The sequence below is a fragment of the Ranitomeya imitator genome, chromosome 10 (assembly GCF_032444005.1).
Source record: "Ranitomeya imitator isolate aRanImi1 chromosome 10, aRanImi1.pri, whole genome shotgun sequence".
In the NCBI taxonomy this organism is placed as follows: Eukaryota; Metazoa; Chordata; class Amphibia; order Anura; family Dendrobatidae; genus Ranitomeya; species Ranitomeya imitator.
Window position 1 is genome coordinate 35,175,751 of NC_091291.1, and position 22,132 is coordinate 35,197,882.

Sequence of the window (22,132 nt, forward strand, 5' to 3'; positions counted from 1 at the left end):
GGGCACCCGGTGCTGAATATGGAGTCTGTACAGGGGCACCCAGGGCTGAATATGGAGTCCGTACAGGGGCACCCGGTGCTAAATACGAAATCTGTACAGGGGCAGCTTGAAGTCTGTACAGGGACACCCGGCATTTAATATGAAGTCCGTACAGGGAAATCTGACATTTCTGCAGTGAAATTAAAATTTGCTGAGGATTTTGATCTGTAGACCTTGCGTACACTTATAGTGATTTGTACTTCTCTATATTTCGGAGATATCCTGCATTGAGCAATTGAGCATACCATAAGAAATCAGAAACCTATAGGGACACTAGACCCCTACAGAAGTGCAGAGGTGCCTTTACCGACCCCTTCAAATTGCTCGAAATCATAATATTTCTGGATTTTCCTGATCCTATCATCTCTAAAATCACATAGAGATGCAGAATATTTGTCCACGGTTACAGAAAAGGAACTTATGGTGGGCACCATATTCTCCATTTGAAGAGCACCTAAAGAAGGGAACCAGCTTTTCAGGCCTAAATGAGTTCAAGGAGCCCTCACATGCCCCCTGTCAACCAGTATGAAGCTCAGAGAAGCATCACATGTATGCATTATCATTCTGTGTAGGCAATACCCTCCCCACTAAAGATGCCCTAAAATACAGGTTCTGTCTGGTAGCTTTTAATAATTTTGCACCAATTCTCGCATCATATTAACCCATGTTTTGAGCATCAGTGATGATGACTCTTTCAGCATTTCAGGGGCACCCAATATATCCACAGGCGACAGGATCCTGCTTGCTGTAGGTTAAAATGTAAGGAGTAAGCAAATAGTTAACATTCACAAGAAGAGCCATACGAATGACAACGTGCCATAGTTAGACGGATTGAGCTATGATGGGTACGACCGCTCACTTACACTAAGTCAACCATGCCAGTAAAAACAGCTGGAGGCCAAGCTACAAGAAGAACCTGTCCCCAGGGGCAGCCACTCCATGTCAGCACGCCAACAAGGCAGCAGCTGGGTGGCATGGTGCTTATCAGTTATATCAGCGCCAGAATAGAGACGGGCGGGTTTCGATCTGTTCTTCAGTCCCTATGTGAGGATTAACCTGAGCCTGGGGTGGAATTACAGAAGTCTATTTGATCTGTGCCGGAGGAGCGTGCTCAGGTTCTTGGCCAGGGACCAAGCTGGTGTGGATGAAAGCAATGTGATCCCTTCCGAGTCTCTGTCTATGTGCAAGTGTATATCAGTTTCTCCGTATCGCTGGAGGGAAGATAATTTGAAACATACATACTGTTTTCACCAAGTCTTCTAGACTCAAGAGATGTCCAGATCAAAAGCATATTCGAAACGTTCCTACATCTCCACACGTGCTTCTTTTTTATGTACTATAAATATTTCACTGCCTTCCCGCAAAGCTCCATGGATCGTGCTCCACCAGGTAAATGTTATGGCTATAGACAGAACCATGCCGGGCTCAAAACCCTTCAGCTTGTTGAAGACCCTTGCCCAGTAGGTTCTGGTCAACTTCATGGCTTTGAAGATGACTCCTGCCAATTTTACATATCACAAATACAAGGCAGATGTTGATTAAATCACTAAAAAGGGACCCTGGAAATAAGAATTTATAATCCAAAGAAGATGGGTTGACCTAAGGGTGTACCTATAGGAGGTGCCCAAGTTCTGGTTGTACTTGGTTCAGAAAATTTATGCTGTCAAATGAAAACAAATCAGTACAACAAATTATGAGAAGGTTGGTGGGCTTGTTACAAAATTTGCATTGGGCCAAGGAGCTTCAACTTGCTCCTTTTGAGTTACACCAAAAGGAACAATGTGCTTCTTTATTTTATGATGTACAAGGAAGAGAGGATAGCTGCGTGAGCTGACCACCCATCCACAGTCTTTGTAGAGTTAAAGGGTTTTAGGATTTTAAGTTATCCCCTATCCAATGAACAGTGACCACCGGAAAAAAGGGCTCTGAAGAACACGGAGGTTCGGTGGGACCAACTTCGAATCTAAGATTCTGTTCTGTAGGACGCTTTGTTTGGTTATCTATGGCAGTCCCGTAGACAATGAATGGAGCTGTGATGCATATGCTCAATCTCAGAAGAGAAATAGGTGATGGAGATCCGAAAGAGTGGTCCAGGATGCAAAGGAGACTTGATGCGGTTTTATTATAAACGCGTTTCAAAGTCTTCAGACTTTTTCAACAGGATATAACCACATACCTGATGAAGAAGTCTGAAGACTTTGAAACATGTTGACAGTAGAACCGCATCATTACTAATTTGTATCCTGGAACATTCTTTCGGATCTCCATCAGCAGCACAGACGGTCCACCTATTGTTTTTCTTCTGGAATTTAAAGTATTTTTTATCCCATGGGACTGCAACAGCTGACAAATTTAATCTTGATCCTTATTGTATGATACACAAACTTACCGGCTGAGCAATTCCCTGCATCTTATTGCCCTTTAACATCGAATAAGACCCTATTGCGCTTTTTGCTCCTCAGTTTTTCCTATATGCTCAATCTCGTTTTGGAATATTAATATAAGTTGATGTGTGGGTTACGGTAATAATCATATTGTACATCTGTCTTTGGCAAAAATAAACCCCCCAAATAATATATTATCTTGGCTTTTCCTTCCATAATTTCCTTTGACAGTGGTATTAAATTTCTCAGAAATTCGTTAAACCTATTATGAACCTACATAGCATTTTTTACATTTACACTTGTCATGATTTTTATTGAGGACATAAATGTGTAATTTTAGAGAGGCGTATTTTTCTATTAACCCCATCTAATATTATCTCCACCGCTGCTTCCGGTTTTTGTTGACAGTCTGCAGCATTGACGTCACGACTAGAGCACAAGTGAGTGTGGTGCAGCCAATATCTCGGCTCACTGGCTATGCTAATTTTATTGTTTTTAGGTACAAAAATTTGATGGAAAAGAGGAAAATGCCTTTAAATTGTGTATTTCCCTACAACAACCTTTTACTGTTCTGGTGGCACTTTTCTGAGCCTAAATAATTGTATCTGTCGATTTACTATTGTTTATCACACATCAGGTTCTTATTAAAGGAAAGTTAGAGGAAGTATAATCTGGCACATAGAAAAGCTGGAGAATGTAGATGTGGTGGGGCACAGAGATGAGCTGAGGATGGTGTGGGCAGGAGTATAGGTGATGTAGGTAAGGACTGAGCACATACATAGAGGAACAGGAAAAGGAAAGGTGTAACAAATAAAAGGGGAAGTACTGGTGAGGGATAAGCAGGACAAGGAGTGGGTGAGCACAAAGATGAGCAGGGCACTGAGCGAGCGTCGGGCACATAGATGAGTAGAGAAAGAAGCAAGAGGGTGGACACATAGATGAGCAGAGGAAGGAGCAAGCAGGCACATAGATTAGCAGGAGAAAGAGTGAGCGAGCACATAGATGAGCAGGGGAAGGAGTGAGCAGGCATATAGATAAGCAGGACAAGGAGTGGTGAGCACATAGATAAGCAGGACAAGGAGTGGGTGAGCTGTTATGATCAGGTGGCCTTGGAGCAGCATGAAAAGACCTTCGCTGGAGCAGTGGTAACTTTACTGATCGCAAACCCTGATCCTATCACTGCAACTAGAAGTAGCCGTGGGGTGTGCCTAACCAGACCTAGACACCTCGACACAGCTGGAGAACTAAATATCCCTAAAGATGGAAATAGGAAAACTCTCTTGCCTCAGAGTAGACCCCCAAAGGATAGGTAGCCCCCCACAAATAATGACTGTGAGTAGGAGAGGAAAAGACACATACAGACAGAAAACAGGGATAAGCAAAGGAGGCCACTTCTACCTAGATAGGAAAGGATAGTACAGGATACTATGCGGTCAGCATAAAACACTACAAAATATCCACAGCAGAAAAATACAAAAACTCCACCACCTAACTAAAGATGTGGAGAGTATATCTGCGACTCCAGCGAATCCAACTAGACTGAGAAAAACATCAGGCACAGTCTAGCAGGAACAAAATAGAAGCAAGAACAGCACAGAAAATAAACACACAGCAGTGTGTCTAAAAAACCCCCAAACACTTATCTTTGCTGAATTGGCAACAAGCAGGAGGGCCAGGCAGAGGACCAACACTTCCAAAGGAACATTGACTACTGGCAAGGACTAATGAGTCCTGCAAAGCTAAATACCCCAGTCCGAATTGCAATTAGCAGAAACACCTGTCCAAGACTGCAGCTCAGGAATAACTGCATTACCAACAACAACCACCGGAGGGAGCCTAAGAGCAGAATTCACAACAGTGAGCACATAGATAAGCAGGACATGGAGTGGGTGAGCACATAGATGAGCAGAACAAGGAGTGGTGAGCACATAGATGAGCAGGGTACAGAGCGAGCGGGCATATAGATAAGCAGAACAAGGAGTGGTGAGCACATAGATGAGCAGGGTACAGAGTGAGCGGGCAGGCACATAGATGAGCAGTGGAAGGAGCAAGCAGGCACATAGGTTAGCAGGGGAAAGAGTGAGCGAGCACATAGATGAGCAGGGGAAGGAGTGAGCAGGCATATAGATAAGCAGGACAAGGAGTGGGTGAGCACATAGATAAGCAGGACAAGGAGTGGTTGAGCACATAGATGAGCAGAACAAGGAGTGGGTGAGCACATAGATGAGCAGAACAAGGAGTGGGTGAGCACATAGATGAGCAGGACAAGGAGGAGTGAGCAGGCATATAGATAAGCAGGACAAGGAGTGGGTGAGCACATAGATGAGCAGGACAAGGAGTGGTGAGCACATAGATGAGCAGGGCAAGGAGTGGGTGAGCACATAGATGAGCAGGACAAGGAGTGGGTGAGCACATAGATGAGCAGGACAAGGAGTGGTGAGCACATAGATGAGCAGGGCAAGGAGTGGGTGAGCACATAGATGAGCAGGACAAGGAGTGGGTGAGCACATAGATGAGCAGGACAAGGAGGCGGGAGCACATAGATGAGCAGGGCAAGGAGTGGGTGAGCACATAGGTGAGCAGGACAAGGAGTGGGGAGCACAGAGATGAGCAGGGTACAGAGCGAGTGGGCAGGCACATAGATGAGCAGTGGAAGGAGCAAGCGGGCAGGAATATAGATGATTGGGGGAAGGAGTGGGAGAGCACATAGATGAGCAGGGGAAGGAGTAAGTAGGCGCAAAGATAAGCAGGGGAAGGAGTGAGTGGGCACATAGATGAGTAAAAGAAGGAGTAGGAAGGCACATACAGTATATGAACAGGGGAAGGAGTGGGCAAGTACATAGATGAACAGGGGAGGAGTGAGCAGGGAAACAGATGAGCTTGGAGGTGGAATTAACTGAGGAAAGAGCAGTCAAAGAATGGAGAGCTTGTAAAAGAGTTTATTCTGCACAAGAGAAAGTGAGGAAGGAGCGGGTAGCCACAGTGCAATGCTGGGATGCAGTGTTTTGACCTGACATAGAGACAAGTTAGGGAAAAAGCAGTCTGGAATATAGGTGAGCTGAAGAACACATTTTCTGGAATACAGATGAGCTAAGGACGGAGTCAGCAGGGACATTGTTGAGCTACGGGAGAAGTCAGCAGGCAGATAAGAGACCTGTGGAGGCTATGGTGGTTTCAGACAATGACAGACGAAAAATAATTTGACAGTTCACTTTTTTCACTCTTCAGTAATTGCAAAATCTGATCCCATGTGTATGGCTTACTTAAAAACAGGGGTGATGCTATAGGGCCAGGTCAGAAGCTCCAGTGGTTGAGTGGGACCAAAAGCCCTTCTTTCATGAATAATATAAATGGCACATGGTTGTTGAGTTAGAAGGTGTTCAAACATTTTGCATTGGAACTCGGGAGCTTTGAGTTGCATCTCTGCCTTGTTAGTTTACAACTAAAGAGAAGTTCTGAGGTTTCCAACCATTGCAGCCGTAAGGTGGTCGGGATGTGTCACTCCATGACTAGGTGCATGGATAAGATCAAAAATGGTGGAGGCAAAATATTACTACCACTACTTGGCATATGGCCATTAAGGGAGTTTTTCAGAAATCCTCTCTTCCCACTTCTCTACATTTCTCCATCTGTGTCTCAGGATTAACCGGCTTACTGATATATACTATAGCGCCACATAGCAGGTCAAGACCCAGCAATTCCAGTCAAGTATGGATTTGACTTAATTGTCTTGTAAATTAACCAACTATGTCAAGAAGAAATCTGAGGAGCATTTCTCCTCCGTCTCTGAAGTTCAACTCCTGTGAATTTTTACAACGGAACTTGCTAAATGTCGGCTTTCATATCCAAAATGCTAGAAAATTGTAACTATTAAAGTTTTACAATTTACTGCTTACGAGAAGAGACGCAGGTGGACAACTAGACCACAGAACACAGAAGATTGCAGGGATGTGACTGTTTGGAAATTCCTATAATCTTCTAATGTTATTTTTTGGGAGGAGATTTTAGTAAATAATCTTAAAAACGGGACTGTATGTCTTGTTTGCGGCCCAGTTTAGCATAATCTACTGATCACTGATTCTAGAATGTTTCAATTGTATTCCAAAAATTCCAGAAGAACTTCTGCCCACATGTTCATGATATATGTAGAAGGCAAGGTTCACACATCGGTTGCAAGTTCCCTCATATTCAATGGAAGAGAACATTTATTCTTCCGTCCTGGTGGACACCTTAATAGGAACCAAACTGACCCTATTATAGTCAGATTCCAGACATATAAATTACTTACAGAAGGTCCACTTTTCTGTTCCTGTAATGGAACTAGCCTAAATAGTTAAGGAACGTGGACCCAGTGGACATAGTGTACTGTATATGGACTTTTCAAAAGCTTTTGATACGGTGCCACACAAAAGGTTGATACATAAAATGAGAATAATGGGGATAGGAGAAAATATGTGTAAGTGGGTTAAGAGCTGTCTCAGGGATAGGAAACAAAGGGTGGTTATTAAAGGAGCACACTGTGACTGGGTCACGGTTAGCAGTGGGGTACCACAGGGGTCAGTATTGGGCCCTCTTCTTTCTTACATTTATTAATGACCTTGTAGGGGGCATACAGAGTAGAATTTCAATATTTGCAGATGACACTAAACTCTGCAGGGTAATCAATACAGAGGAGGACAATTTTATATTACAGGATGATTTATGTAAACTAGAAGCTTGGGCTGACAAATGGCAAATGAGCTTTAATGGGGATAAATGTAAGGTCATGCACTTGGGTAGAAGTAATAAGATGTATAATTATGTGCTTAATTCTAAAACTCTGGGCAAAACCGTCAATGAAAAAGATCTGGGAGTATAAGTGGATGACAAACTCACATTTAGTGACCAGTGTCAGGCTACAAAGGCAAATAAAATAATGGGATGCATTAAAAGAGGCATAGATGCTCATGAGGAGAACAAAATTTTACCTCTATACAAGTCACTAGTTCGACCACACTTAGAATACTGTGCACAGTTCTGGTCTCCGGTGTATAAGAAAGACATAGCTGAACTAGAGTGGGTGCAGAGAAGAGCGACCAAGGTTATTAGAGGACTGGGGGGTCTGCAATACCAAGATAGGTTATTACACTTGGGGCTATTTAGTTTGGAAAAACGAAGACTAAGGGGTGATCTTATTATAATGTATAAATATATGAGGGGACAGTACAAAGACCTTTCTGATGATCTTTTTAATCATAGACCTGAAACAGGGACAAGGGGGCATCCTCTACGTCTGGAGGAAAGAAGGTTTAAGCATAATAACAGACGCGGATTCTTTACTGTAAGAGCAGTGAGACTATGGAACTCTCTGCCGTATGATGTAATGAGTGATTCATTACTTAAATTTAAGAGGGGATTGGATACCTTTCTTGAAAAGTATAATGTTACAGGGTATATACACTAGATTCCATGATAGGGTGTTGATCCAGAGAATTAGTCTGATTGCCGTATGTGGAGTCGGGAAGGACTTTTTTTCCCCAATGTGGAGCTTACTCTTTGCCACATGGGTTTTTTTTTGCCTTCCTCTGGATCAACATGTTAGGGCATGTTAGGTTAGGCTATGGGTTGAACTAGATGGACTTAAAGTCTTCCTTCAACCTTAATAACTATGTTACTATGTAAACACTTCAAGGTCCAGCAGGACAGTTTCGAATTTGGAGATTAGTCCTGGGAGGAGGGTAGGTCCCTGTAACGTTGGTCGGTGCAGTAGGTGTGGTTGAGGTTCTCGTCTTCCATGCCCCAGTATGCTAGAGAAAAACGGGGTCTTGCGTTGGGGTATATATGTTACCGTGATGGACACCTCCCAGCTCTGGTCCACCACTCATTGTACGGTTCCAATTCCCATCGACCTCACAGAAGGGAAACCACACCAGTTCATAAAAACAAAATCATTTTTACTTACAGTTCGACATGAACACAAGGGACAGCAGGAGATGCAATTGTCTTTTCCTTTGCTTTGTTTTCAGTAAACATATTCAGTGGCACAGTCAGTACAGATCGGAGACATTCATCCTTTCATAAATAGTGTCACTTTAACCTGAGCTTTTCCCTGGTGATCAGTATCCTTCAGCCCTCTTTTCGGGAAACACGCAATGATGCACATGTTGCTGTCACCCTACTCAGTGTGCCCAAACCTTGCTGACTATGCCTCTCTCAGACAAGCAGCTTCCAAGGTTCGGCCGACACTTATCCAGTCCCTAGAGACCCTTAGGGACACTAATAAAGTTCCAGCCTACAGTTTTCCAACTTGCCTGCTAGGTAGAATTCCGCTGTCACCGATGGGGTTTCACTTAAGCGCCTTTTCACTGATTTCTCCTATCTTTACCACACCAAACACACCAGATGATGATCACCTATTTTCTCCGGGTGTCCTTTTCTTCTCTCTTCCTTTGTCTTAACTAACTATTCTAACCTTGTAACTAATCCACAGATTCTCAATCCTCCTCCTCACTATGGGCCAGCCTTACAGTTAACCCTGTCATACCTAACAGGAACTGCAGCTTACAAGGGATAACAGCAAAATACAATGCATTTTAGACACATAAAACAATTGGGAGTTGTCAGTGAGGTCCAATGCCATCCTCCCCACCGTCACATCCCAACATAAACTATATCTGTGTCTTCAGGACTCCCATACAGTTGAATTTAATGGTGGAGCAGGGAGTTCTCAGATCCTTGCTCCACCACTCTATCTGGGTGGAGAAGGACCTTCAGGTGACTTGACTGAAAAGCAGAAACCAACTAAGTAGCAGAAGAGCAAGGATGTGACAGGGCACACAGGCAAGTTGGATGCTTGTGTGTGGGATACTTTGGGGAAACTGTGGGGTGCATTATACTCTATGGGGAATGACTGTGTAGAGGCATCATAATATGTGACGGACTGTGGGTGAATTATAATGTGTGGGAGCCGGGGATATCATACTACTAGGAGTGACCTTGGGGGCATCATACCTTGTGTGGGCATATGTGAACATAAAACTGTGTATCGGACCCCTGGAGGCATCATACTATGTTGGGGGGGATCTGTAGACCTCTATGTGATAGGAGTCAGGCCATCATTCTGTGTGTTGGGCAATGTACTGGGGGCATCATACTGTATTGGCAATATACTGTAGGAGCATCATAATGTGTGTGGGGAATATATTGTGGGGGCATCATACTGTGTAAGGGGAACATACTGAGTGTGAACACTCATGGGCTTTACACGGAGTCATTTTTCTGTAAGGTCACATATAAAGAACTATAAGAGTTTAGGGAAGTGGCTTAGTGTGAAAAATAAAATTGCCGTGACTCACGTAGGACATCTCAGCATGGGTCCCTCTTCTCCTATCTTCCCAATTTGGGAGACAGTTCTGTTGTCGGAGCTAGTCAATGGTTTGTAAACAGATACATTCTCTAACTGCTTTGTTGAGGCTCTGAGATCTGCCCTGCACTCTATTCTATTCTAGAAGATAAGTTTTCCACTACTAAGTCCAGACACTTCCTGTATGTAGAGTAGGATCTGTTGAATCGTTGTGCCAATGGTGTTGCCATTCCTGATGACACCTGGATGCCTACCTGACGGAAGAAGAGTTGTCAGAGGAGCCAGTGTTGGTGCCTTGTGACTGATGGAGAACGTTGTAGTGCAAGAAGCCCTACATCTGGGAGATTCTAGTAAGGGTTAATGGGTTATCGTATGTTGGATGCTGCAAAATAAAAGGGTTCAAACGGTACCCAGAGCACATGAATGCCAATGTATGACAAATTAAGCGGTGTGCGCTGGGCTACACTTAAATTATTACTCTGAAATGGGTGGTATCCTGTTGTGAATTCAGCTTTTGGGCTCCTTCCGGTGGTTGTAGAGGGTAATGCAGTTGTGCCTGGACTGCAGGATTGGACAGGTGTATCTACTAATTGCAAAACTGACTGGGGTATATAGCTTTGCAGGACTCTTTAGTCCCTGCCAGTTGTCCATTGTTTTTGGAGGATTCACATCCCTTCTGGTCTCTCCTGTTCGCTGTGCTTTTCTTCAAAGATAAGTCCTGGCTTTGTTTTTGCTGTCCACCTGCTGTGGACCTTATAGTTCTGTGCATTTCCATGTTTTGTCTTGTCCAGCTTTGTCTGTGAAGTATTTTTTGCAGCCTTGCTGTGTCTCTGGAGATGCAGATATAACCTCCATGTCTTTAGTCAGATGTGATGTTTTGTATTTTCTGTGGTGGATATTTTCTAGTGTTTTAATACTGACCGCATAGTACTCTGTTCTATTCTTTCTATTTAGTTAGTATGGCCTCCTATGCTAAATCCTGATTTCATGTCTGCGTGTGTTTTTTCCCTCTCCTCTCACAGTCAATATTTGTGGGGGCTGTCTATTCTTTGGGGATTTTCTCTGAGGCAAGATAGGTTTCCTGTTTCTGTCTTTAGGGGTAGTTAGTTTCTTAGGCTGTGCCGAGGGGTCTAGGGAGTGTTAGGTACCCCCCACGGCTACTTCTAGTTGCGCTGCTAGGTTCAGGATTTGCGGTCAGTACAGGTGTCACCTTCTCCAGAGTACGTCTCATGTTGCTCCAAGGCCACCAGATCATAACAGTATCCCCGGTTGCAAATTGTGGACTTGGACTGCGTTAACAAGGGACCACTCTCTGTACATTTTGGAACTGTGAAAATTATGCACGCTAGTGGTCAGGTACATTTTCTGAATGCATGTGGCATAGCAGCTGATAGCTGATGACTGTCCAGAAGGTGCCAGGGCATCCTTGAAAAAGTGGCTGAGGTTGCCCATTGTTTCTATGGAATATGTTGTGGTACAGAGTCATCTAGCTTAGACCCAAGCACATGGGTTCTGGAAAGAGTCACCTTGGAATAAAATGCAACTGTTGTGCTGTTAACGAGACTGTGACCCCCAAGTATAAAAGCGATGGCCAAGTATTTTACCTCTTCCGAGACCCATTAAGCTTGTATCACTTGACGTGACCCCAAATACTAGCTCAGTGCCTCTTAGTAAGAAAAGTCAAACTTTTTCTTGTTTTGTATCAAAAAGTTTATGCGACACTTTAGCAGACTTTAAATTATTGTGAAATTGGATGAGGATGCGGAAAACCATGTAACCACTACTTCTTTGGTGATGTGTGCTTAGATATTTTTCTCTGAAAACAAGGCTTCTAGGTCAGAATACCTACAAATATGGCCGTTCTTACTTTTCCTCTTGGCTCAACATATCAGGAGACATGGTTCAAGAAAGCCACCTTTGAAAAAGAAAGCATTAGTTTGCGATACTGTGTTGGTAGATGTTGATGCCCAAACGCTCAGCTTAGATCAAGCTAGTAGACCGCTGCAGCCCCCACCGATTGCCAGAATGTAGGACTTGAATCCCACTCTTGGAAGTAGAGCGGCGGTCATGCATGTGCACTACCACCCTTTGCAATCTCTATAAAACTGCTTGAGATCACCAAGTAAATCTCTGGTAGTCCTATGGAGACTGAATGGAATGGCTGCACACAAGTGATACAGCCGCTCCATTCAAGTCCAGCTTTATGGAGATTGGTGGGATTTCAGTATTAGGAATTTCACTGATATATTTGTTATCGCATGTGGATAGGTGATAACTTGTAGTAACTGGAGGACCCCTTTAAACATCAGGTCTAGAGAGACGCTTGTACAGTTGGTCATCATATAAATAATTATTTTCCTCCTGGTATTGAGGTTCTTCATGTCCTTTGAGATATACCTTGGCTCCAATTCATACCATAAAACACAGTCATTGACTTTTCTTGTGTTACTTCTTTGTTGCTTTCTTCGGATGTTTTTTGCAAAGAAACCTTCAATTAATTTTTACGAAAACATTTGTGGCATTGCTATGGTTGAAGTGGATATACAGGTACTTGCTTCATCTCAAAATGTAGGAGTAGTTAGACCGAAAATAAATTCTAAAAATTAAAGCTGGCAACAAAGGGTAAACCTAGAGAGATGTGAGGACCCACTTAGGTTGGCTTTTGGCAGTAGTGAGTTAGATAGGGTTCCACCATAATTTTTTCTTCTTGCCTAAGGGCCTTAATAAATTCTTGGATTTTGGTTACAGTGAATAGTAACCTTACAATCAGCCATTCAAATGAATTGATGCACCTGGTCCAGGAGAGAGTCCACCTGTACTCAGAAGCTCTCCATCTGTATAGAGTGAGGTCCCATGTCTCACACTAAGGAACCCTCCCACCATTTATGATACCTACAATGATCAGTGGAGGTAAAACTTCCACCACTAAGGACGTGATGACATATCCCAGGGGTCCCCAACTCCAGGCCTCGAGGGCCGCCAACAGTGCAGGTTTTCAGGATTTCTTTAGTATTGCATCGGTGGTAATGTGATCATCTGCACAGGTGATGATTCCAACCCCTGTGCAATACTAAGGAAATCCTGAAAACCTGCACTGTTGGCGGCCCTCGAGGCCTGGAGTTGGGGACCACTGACATATCCTAACAATTTGACATCACTTACTATGGTAGTAAACGTTTTAGGTGGCTAAACTATCCAATCTCAGGGCCAGTTAACCACCAATGAAAGAAGAAGTTAGGCACATCAGGCTTTCACGGAGACTGGCCACGTGTCTCTTGACCCAAGCTCGACAGCCTCATATACGTTGAGGTTTCTTTTGAACTCGGGTCAGGAGACTCGCGTCTGAGACACACAACATGGTACATACTCCAACCAAGTCGAATGTACTGTATGAAACCAGCCTTATGGAAAGTATTCATTGGATGTTTCGTTAGTTGTGTGATACTGTACTAGTAATAATGATCTAGGTTTTAGATTTCTAAATTGATATAATTATATGTATATGAAGACATTTATGTAACAGTATTCTCTGTTCTCTTTACAGTTGTTTGAGGTGGATTAAGTAATGCACCTCCGCCTTTATGTCATGGTGATCTCATACCTTTGTGCCATCAAAGCTGCCCCCTTCCGAAACCAGACTACTGACTGGGATTATGGTCCTAAGAATTCCTCCAACTCCATGGACCATCTGCAGAACTTCTTTAATTTCACTGAAGGACTCCACGATGACTTCTACCCGGACTTGACAACTACATATCCTGACATGGCTGGCAAAGAGTGGAACCATTATTCCCCAAGAGTGGCCCTCACTAGACAGGAACCCTCCGGACCTCCGCTTTTGTTTTTGGCAGAAGAGTTGGTATCACATTCAGAACCGGCCAACAGGACTTCTCGGGTGAAACGGGCACAGGGGTCAGATGCAATCAGTCCTTCTCGGAGAGGAGAACTTTCTGTGTGTGATTCCAAGCATGAATGGGTGACTAATAAGCTCTCGGCCATCGATATGCATGGCAAGACGGTCACTATCCTATCGGAAATTCAGACTCTCACGGGACCACTAAAGCAATACTTTTTTGAGACCAAGTGTAACGCTGAAGGAGGCACCACCAATGGGTGTCGTGGAGTGGATAAAAGACAATGGTTATCAGAATGCAAACAAAAGCAGTCTTATGTAAGAGCGTTGACCATGGATGAAAAGCTTGTGGGTTGGCGCTGGATCCGGATTGATACAGCATGTGTTTGCACCCTGTTGAGCAGAAGAGGGAGGACGTAAAATTGGAGAGGACAGAGGGTTCTCCTCTCTGTGGTTCACTGTGGTTAGGGAAAGCGAATGGAGCTCCTGTTGTTTTCCTTAAGCTGTTTACAATATGGCATAAATGGCCGACATCACACATTCCTGGAGTCATGCCACAAACATTCTACGTTTGGGGGATGGAAGAGTCGTGAACCAACAGCTGTCATTAGGAGTGGTTTAACTTTACCATGTTGGGAAGGAGCCCAAAACTGGATGCAAAGAGACGCCATATGGATCTCAGTCCACGTGGGGCGAGACAAAAAGCCGTCACCTCTTAGTGCTTTCTAAATTTAGTGCCTTTTCGTCCCGAATTTGCACAGTAAACAACTAAACTGAATTTTTGGAGATGACCAGTGGACACCCTATGCGTTCCCTTGATGCCTACACTAAGTAGACATTACACAGATGATGCAAAAAAAATGTATTTGGATTTGATGAATAATTTTGTAGAACTGGTGAATGTGTGTTGACTTATTTTTGTTTTTGTCCACCGCTACCCGGCGGGTGACATTGTAAGCTATTATAAATTGGTTATTCTATTTGTAAATTTTATATATCTATAAATATATATTTGTGTATATATATTGAGAAATATAACTTATTGTCATTTCCTTTTTATGGACCGCATGTTACAACCTTGTCTTTCTGTTTTTTTTTTTCCCATCATGATTTTTTTTTACCCAATATTTATTACCCTATTCCTCACTATTATATCATTCCCTCCGCAATAGAAGTCTTGTTTTTATTTCTTCTTATCACTAATTAGTTGTGTCCACTACCAGGGGCCTTGAGTGTATTAGTGACATGATTTAATACATTTTGATATCTTTTCTCCCACTGCCAGACATCTCTACTTGTCTTTAAAAAACAGAAGGATCGGCTGTCTGAAATTGGACGCACCGGATCCTTATCTCCTTCGACAATCATCTGTCAAGGTCCCATACAAAGACTGTCGGCTGAACCGATTGATATTGGTGGGTTTGGCCCATGTTGGTCTAATGTGTATGGTGGTCCTTCACACCTCTCAAACCTTAAATGGTGAATGTCCTGGAGATAGACGAGGTAGTGTTGTAGGACCCTTGCCCTGAAAAAATTTCTTTACGATATGTGCACGCGGATTCTTATAGATGGCGGTGTATCTGCTTAGCTTAGGCAAAGGAAAATGTTTCTCCTCAAGCGTCTTTTCTGGTGTCTACTAGTGATGAGAGAGCGTGCTCGGAAAAAGGTGTTTTCCTCCATGCTCGGGTCCTAACCGAGTGTCTTTTGCGTGCTCGAAAACTATGTCCGAGTCCCCGCGGCTGCATGTCTCGCTGTTCGACAGCCTCAATACACGCAGGAGCCGCGAGACATGCAGCCGTGGGGTCTTGAACATAGTTTTAGAGCACGCAGCAGACACTTGGTTAGCACGCGAGCATGGCGGATAACACCTTATTCGAGCACTTTCTCTCATCGCTAGTGTCTACTTGATCGTTTTTGCAGCATCATTTTTTTTTAACTCTATTTAATTTTTTTTTGCCGGAAAACCAAAATATCTGCTGCAGGTGGGAAAAAAAAAAATCTATTTTTCACTCATTGACCCCTGCACGGCAATTATTAGGATGGCCGCAGCGTTTCCGCCTTATCCAAAGTAGATTTACGACCCACTAAACCGCCCCTAGTATCTCAGAGTTTGTAGAGCAACATGGTGGGTGAAAGTTGTAGGCTTTGATCCGTAAGATAAATGGGTAAATTACCAATATGTCTCCCAGCAGGAGTCTACCCCTTGTGCAAAATGTGTATGCTATGTGCACATACCCGGCGTTACAGAAAAATGATATCATGGACAACAAAGGTGCAATTTAAAAAACAATATTATTATGCAAATTTTGTAATTGGTTATTTAAATTTATCAATTAATCACAGCTAGAGTTGAGCAAAAAGTTGTCTCTGTCCCTGTCTGGCGTCCAGTCCAGTCCTTTGTAGTAGCTGGACCAGGGTATCCTTCATTCCTGGGCGCCGTGATGTCCTGACATTGCAGGATGCCTAGATTCTAGGCTTCGTGTTATTTCATTACGTGCATCGTGTAGCAGAGCCTTGTTAGCGCTAGAAGAGCCAAGGATAATGGTCGCAGAAGTGAAGACTGCGCTGATCCGGCTGTCAAGGAGGACCGGATTGAATGCCATGCCGGAGCAGTATGAATCTTTTTGCTCAGCTGTACTCAACACATGTATATATTATATATGGATTTACAAAACACAGCCCCAGACATTTTTCTATGTGTTATCTGGAACCTTTAGTTCTTCAGCTGTTGTGAAAATACTACTCCTAGCATGCCCAGACTACAACCCCCCATACACGTTCCAGTGCGCTGGATGCAACTGGACACTAGTCCTCGTATATACTTAATAGCAAGGTTCTGACTCCCCCTTGTGGATTAAAGTCTACATTTCCTGAAATGGAAAAAAAGAAGATAATCGGACATGTGCACAGCCCTATAGAATGTCATATACGTTTTATCCTTTCTATCCCAGAAAACTACGGATAGCACTCGTCTGAGAAAATTGGTTGTATGCACAAGGCCTTAGAATTGAGCGTCAGTGCACATTCTTGACCAACTCCGTTCATCTCTTATGGGGCTTCCACGCACTACACTCAGCTTTTCCCATCGGATCCATAGAGAATGAATGGAACTGCGGTCAGGTATCCGACTTAAAAAAAATCCGTTCTTCAAATCGGTGCAGGCCCCATAATTGAACCCCCACAGATCAGAAAGTTATCACCAGTGTAAATAGGTGACAACTAGTTTTAACTGGACAACCCCTTTAAAGTGAAGTGCTGATTTGACACCACGATTAAAAACTTATTTTTAAAAAATCAGGCTATGCCCTATTCTTTGGCTAGAGGATACCTTGGTGATCGCTGGGGGCATCATCGGACTGGAGCACCTTGGGCCCACCAGAGAAAATCATTCTTGGGGCCCACTATGTAGCTACATGGAAATAAATTCAAGACCACCAATTGTGTGTTAAAACACGCTAATATCAGGGTATAATATAAGGTAGTACATGTCTTAATTATGTAGCAGGGGTTGGGGTAACCCCCTCATAGAATATAATGCAGCCCCATCATAGAATATAATGTAGCCTGCTCATAGAGTATAATGCAGCCCACCTCATGGAATATAATGTAGCCCGCTCATAGAATATAATGCAGCCCCCCTCATGGAATATAATGCAGCCCCTCATAGAATATAGTGCAGCCCCCCTCATAGGGTATAATGCAGCACCACACAAAATATAATGCAACCCCCTCATAAGGTATAATGCAGCCCCCCATAGAATATAATGTAGCACCCTCATATGGTATAATGCAGCCCCCTGCATACAGTATAATGCAGCCCCTCCACACATAAGATAATGTAGCCCCCTCAGAGTATAATGCAACCCCCCATATAGTATTATGTGGCCCCCAGAATATACTGTAGCCCCTTGAGAGAATAATACAGCCCCCACACAGAATATATTGCAGCCCCTCCACAGAATATAATGTAGCCCCCTCAAAGTATAACACAGCTCCCCTCATAGGGTATAATGCAGCCCCCCTCCACCTCCATCATTGTCCTCATCATCACCTCCATCATTGCCTTCTCGTCCACAACCCCTATCATTGCCCATTCCACCACCTCCATAATTGCCTCCTCCCTCACTACCATTGTCCTTTCCACCACTACCATAATTTTCCTTTCCACCACCTCCATCATTGCTTTCTTCCCCACCACCCCCATCATTGCCCATTCCACCACCTCCATCATTGCCTCCTCCTATCCAACCACCATTGTCCTTTCCACCACTACCATCATTGTCCTTTCCACCACCCCATCATTGCTTTCTCCCCCACCACCCCATCATTGCCCATTCCAACACCTCCATCATTGCCTTCCCCATCACCACCACCATCATTGTCCTTTCCACCAAAACCATCATTGCCTTCTTCCCCACCACCCCATCACTGCCCATTCCAGCACCTCCATCATTACCTCCTCCCCACCATCCCCATCATCCTTTCCACCACCACCAACATTGCCTTCTCCCCCACCATTCCCATCACTGCTCTCTCCATCACCCACATTATTGCCAATCTCCAATACACATACAGCACCACACACATACACACACACTCCCGCAGGCAGACAAACAGAGACACAGCAACACTCACCTATCCGCACATTCCCTACAGCCGCAGCACATCCAGGAAGCAGCATCTTTGGCGCCAGCAGCTTTCTCTCTGAAACAGCCATGCGCAGGATGATGATGTCATCCAGACGTGCTGTGTCAGACAGGAAGCACCGGACAGCGGACAGGAAGCGGGATGTCATCGGATCCCTGCACTCTGCTTCGCTGCCAAGCTGCAGGGCTTAGCTGCCCTGCAGAAGCCCACCTCCGGGGCCCCAATGCAGCCTTTCCGGATTTAAATGCGGGCAGTGTTAGCCACAGCCTGCGGCTAACACTACCCGCTATGTGAAATGAATACTCACTTCTCTCCATGCCCAGGGCCGTATTTGTCACTAGGCACTTGAGGGCACGTGCCTAGGGCAGGACGATGCGGGGGGGAGGCACCCGAGCAAGTTTTTTTCTGTTTTTTATAAATTAAAGTCCAAGGTCACCCCCCGACCGCCCGCCTGCCTCCCTGCCTGCCTCCTTGAAGACGCCATACTCACCTACTCCAGCGATGCCTGGTCTCAGCGCCGGCAGCGCATCCTGTGTGAGCGGTCACGTGGTACAGCTCATTAAGGTGATGAATATGGATGCATATTCATGACCTTAATGAGCGGTACCACGTGACCGCTCACACAGGAAGAAGGTGCTGCGCCCACGCCGGGACAGAGCTGGAGGAATGTTTGGCGCGGTGTGAAGAGGTGAGTATGACAGCCAGGGAGGACGGGGGAGGATGAAGGAGGACGGGGAGTCGAGCCATGCACGATGGGAGCAGGGAGCCGATGAGCCATGCATACAGGGAGGGGGGAGATGAGCCATGTAACATCGGAGCGGGGAGCCGATGAGCCATGCATACAGGGAGGGGGGAGATGAGCCATGCATACAGAGAGGGGGGAGATGAGCCATGCATATAGGGGGGTGGAGATGAGCCATGCATACAGGGAGGGGGCGAGATGAGCCTTGCATACAGGGAGGGGGGAGATGAGCCATGCATACAGGGAGTGGGGAGATGAGCCATACATACAGGGAGGGGGAGATGAGCCATGCATATAGGGGGGTGGAGATGAGCCATGCATACAGGGAGGGGGGATGAGCCATGTATACATGGGTGGTGGGACATTATACAGTATGGAGCATCATATGTGGTCATTATACAGTATTGAGCATCATGTGGAGTCATTATACAGTATTGAGCATCATGTGTGGCTATTATACAGTATGGAGCACTGTGTGGCCATTATACAGTATGGAGCATCATGTGTGGCCATTATACAGTATGGAGCACTGTGTGGCCATTATACAGTATGAAGCATCATGTGTGGCCATTATACAGTATGGAGCATCATGTGTGGCCATTATACAGTATGGAGCATCATGTGGAGCTATTATACAGTATGGGGCATCATGTGTGGCCATTATAAAGTATGGAGCATCATGTGTGGCCATTATACAGTATGGAGCATCATGTGTGGCCATTAAACAGTATGGAGCACTGTGTGGCCATTATAAAGTATGGAGCATAATGTGTGGCCATTATACAGTATGGAGCATCATGTGTGGCCATTATACAGCATGGAGCACTGTGTGGCCATTATAAAGTATGGAGCAACATGTGGGGCCATTATACAGTATGGAGCATCATGTGGGGCTATTATACAGTATGGAGCATCATGTGTGGACATTATACAGTATGGAGCATCATGTGTGGCCATTATACAGTATGAATCATCATGTGTGGCCATTATACAGAATGGAGCACTGTGTGGCCATTATACAGTATGGAGCATCATGTGTGGCCATTATACAGTATGGAGCAACATGTGTGGCCATTATACAGTATGAAGCATCATGTGAGGCTGTTATACAGTATGGAGCATCATGTGTGTCCATTATACAGTATGGAGCACTGTGTGGCCATTATAAAGTATGGAGCATCATGTGTGGCCATTATAAAGTATGGAGCATCATGTGTGGCCATTATACAGTATGGAGCATCATGTGTGGCCATTATACAGTATGGAGCACTGTGTGGCCATTATAAAGTATGGAGCATAATGTGTGGCCATTATACAGTATGGAGCATCATGTGTGGCCATTATACAGCATGGAGCACTGTGTGGCCATTATAAAGTATGGAGCAACATGTGGGGCCATTATACAGTATGGAGCATCATGTGGGGCTATTATACAGTATGGAGCATCATGTGTGGACATTATACAGTATGGAGCATCATGTGTGGCCATTATACAGTATGAATCATCATGTGTGGCCATTATACAGAATGGAGCACTGTGTGGCCATTATACAGTATGGAGCATCATGTGTGGCTATTATACAGTATGGAGCAACATGTGTGGCCATTATACAGTATGAAGCATCATGTGAGGCTGTTATACAGTATGGAGCATCATGTGTGTCCATTATACAGTATGGAGCACTGTGTGGCCATTATAAAGTATGGAGCATCATGTGTGGCCATTATACAGTATGGAGCAACATGTGGGGCCATTATACAGTATTGAGCATCATGCGTGGCATTATACAATATGGAGCATCATGTGTGGCCATTATACAGTATGGAGCATCATGTGTGGCCATTATACAGTATGGAGCACTGTGTGGCCATTATACAGTACTAGATGGTGGCCAGACTCTTAACGCATCGGGTATTCTAGAATATGCATGTCCACGTAGTATATTGCACAGCCCACGTAGTATATTGCCCAGCCACGTAGTATATTGCCCAGCCACGTAGTATATTGCACAGCCCACGTAGTATATTGCCCAGCCACGTAGTATATTGCCCGGCCACGTAGTATATTGCCCAGCCACGTAGTATATTGCACAGCGACATATTATACAGCACAGAGCCACGTAGTATATTGCACAGCGACGTAGTATACAGCACAGAGCCACGTAGTATATTACACAGCCACGTAGTATATTGCACAGCCACGTAGTATATAGCACAGCCCACGCAGTATATAACACAGCCCACGTAGTATATAGTACAGCCCACGTAGTATATAACACAGCCCACGTAGTATATAACACAGCCACATAGTATATAGCACAGCACATGTAGTATATTGCCCAGCCACGTAGTATATAGCCCAGCCACATAGTATATTGCCCAGCGACGTAGTATATTGCACAGCGACGTATTATACAACACAGAGCCAGGTAGTATATTGCACAGCGACGTAGTATACAGCACATAGCTACGTAGTATATTGCCCAGCCACGTATGTCACAGGTTAAAAAATAAAAAATAAACATATACTCACCTTCCAATCCGAGGGCCCCTTGTATTTCTGTCGCCTGGGCGCGGTGCACGCAGCAGCTTCTGGTCCCAGGGTGTGATGACGTCGCGGTCACATGACCGTGACATCATGGCAGGTCCTTGTCACATACCATCCTTAGCACCGGAACCTGCCGCTTGCATGGAGCGGTCACCGGAGCGTCGCGAAAGGTGAGTATATAATGATTTTTTATTTTTTTTATTATTTTTAACATTAGATCTTTTTACTATTGACGCTGCATAGGCAGCATCAATAGTAACAACTTGGTCACACAGGGTTAATAGCGGCGGTAACGGAGTGAGTTACCCGCGGCATAACGCGGTCCGTTACTGCTGGCATTAACCCTTTGTGAGCGGTGACTGCGGGGACTGACTACAGGGGAGTAGGGAGGGACTAATCGGACTGTGGCCGTCGCTGATTGGTCACGGCAGCCATGACAGGCAGCTGGTGAGACCAATCAGCGACTTGGATTCCATGACAGACAGAGGCCGCGACCAATGAATATCCGTGACAGACAGAAGGACAGAAAGACGGAAGTGACCCTTAGACAATTATATAGTAGATGGAGCATCATGTG

General features: G+C 44.6%; 1 protein-coding gene across 1 annotated transcript in view; it reads left to right on the top strand.

The window, feature by feature from the left end:
- LOC138651027 (neurotrophin-4-like) overlaps window positions 1-15,327 on the top strand; it is a 106,204-nt gene extending 90,877 nt beyond the window's left edge. The window contains exon 2 of the mRNA XM_069740957.1: window positions 13,310-15,327. Within this exon, the coding sequence (XP_069597058.1) occupies window positions 13,331-14,038 (708 nt within the window). The 5' untranslated portion in view covers window positions 13,310-13,330 and the 3' untranslated portion in view covers window positions 14,039-15,327. The remainder of the gene's footprint in view (window positions 1-13,309) is intronic.
- The last annotated feature ends 6,805 nt before the right edge of the window (window positions 15,328-22,132 follow it).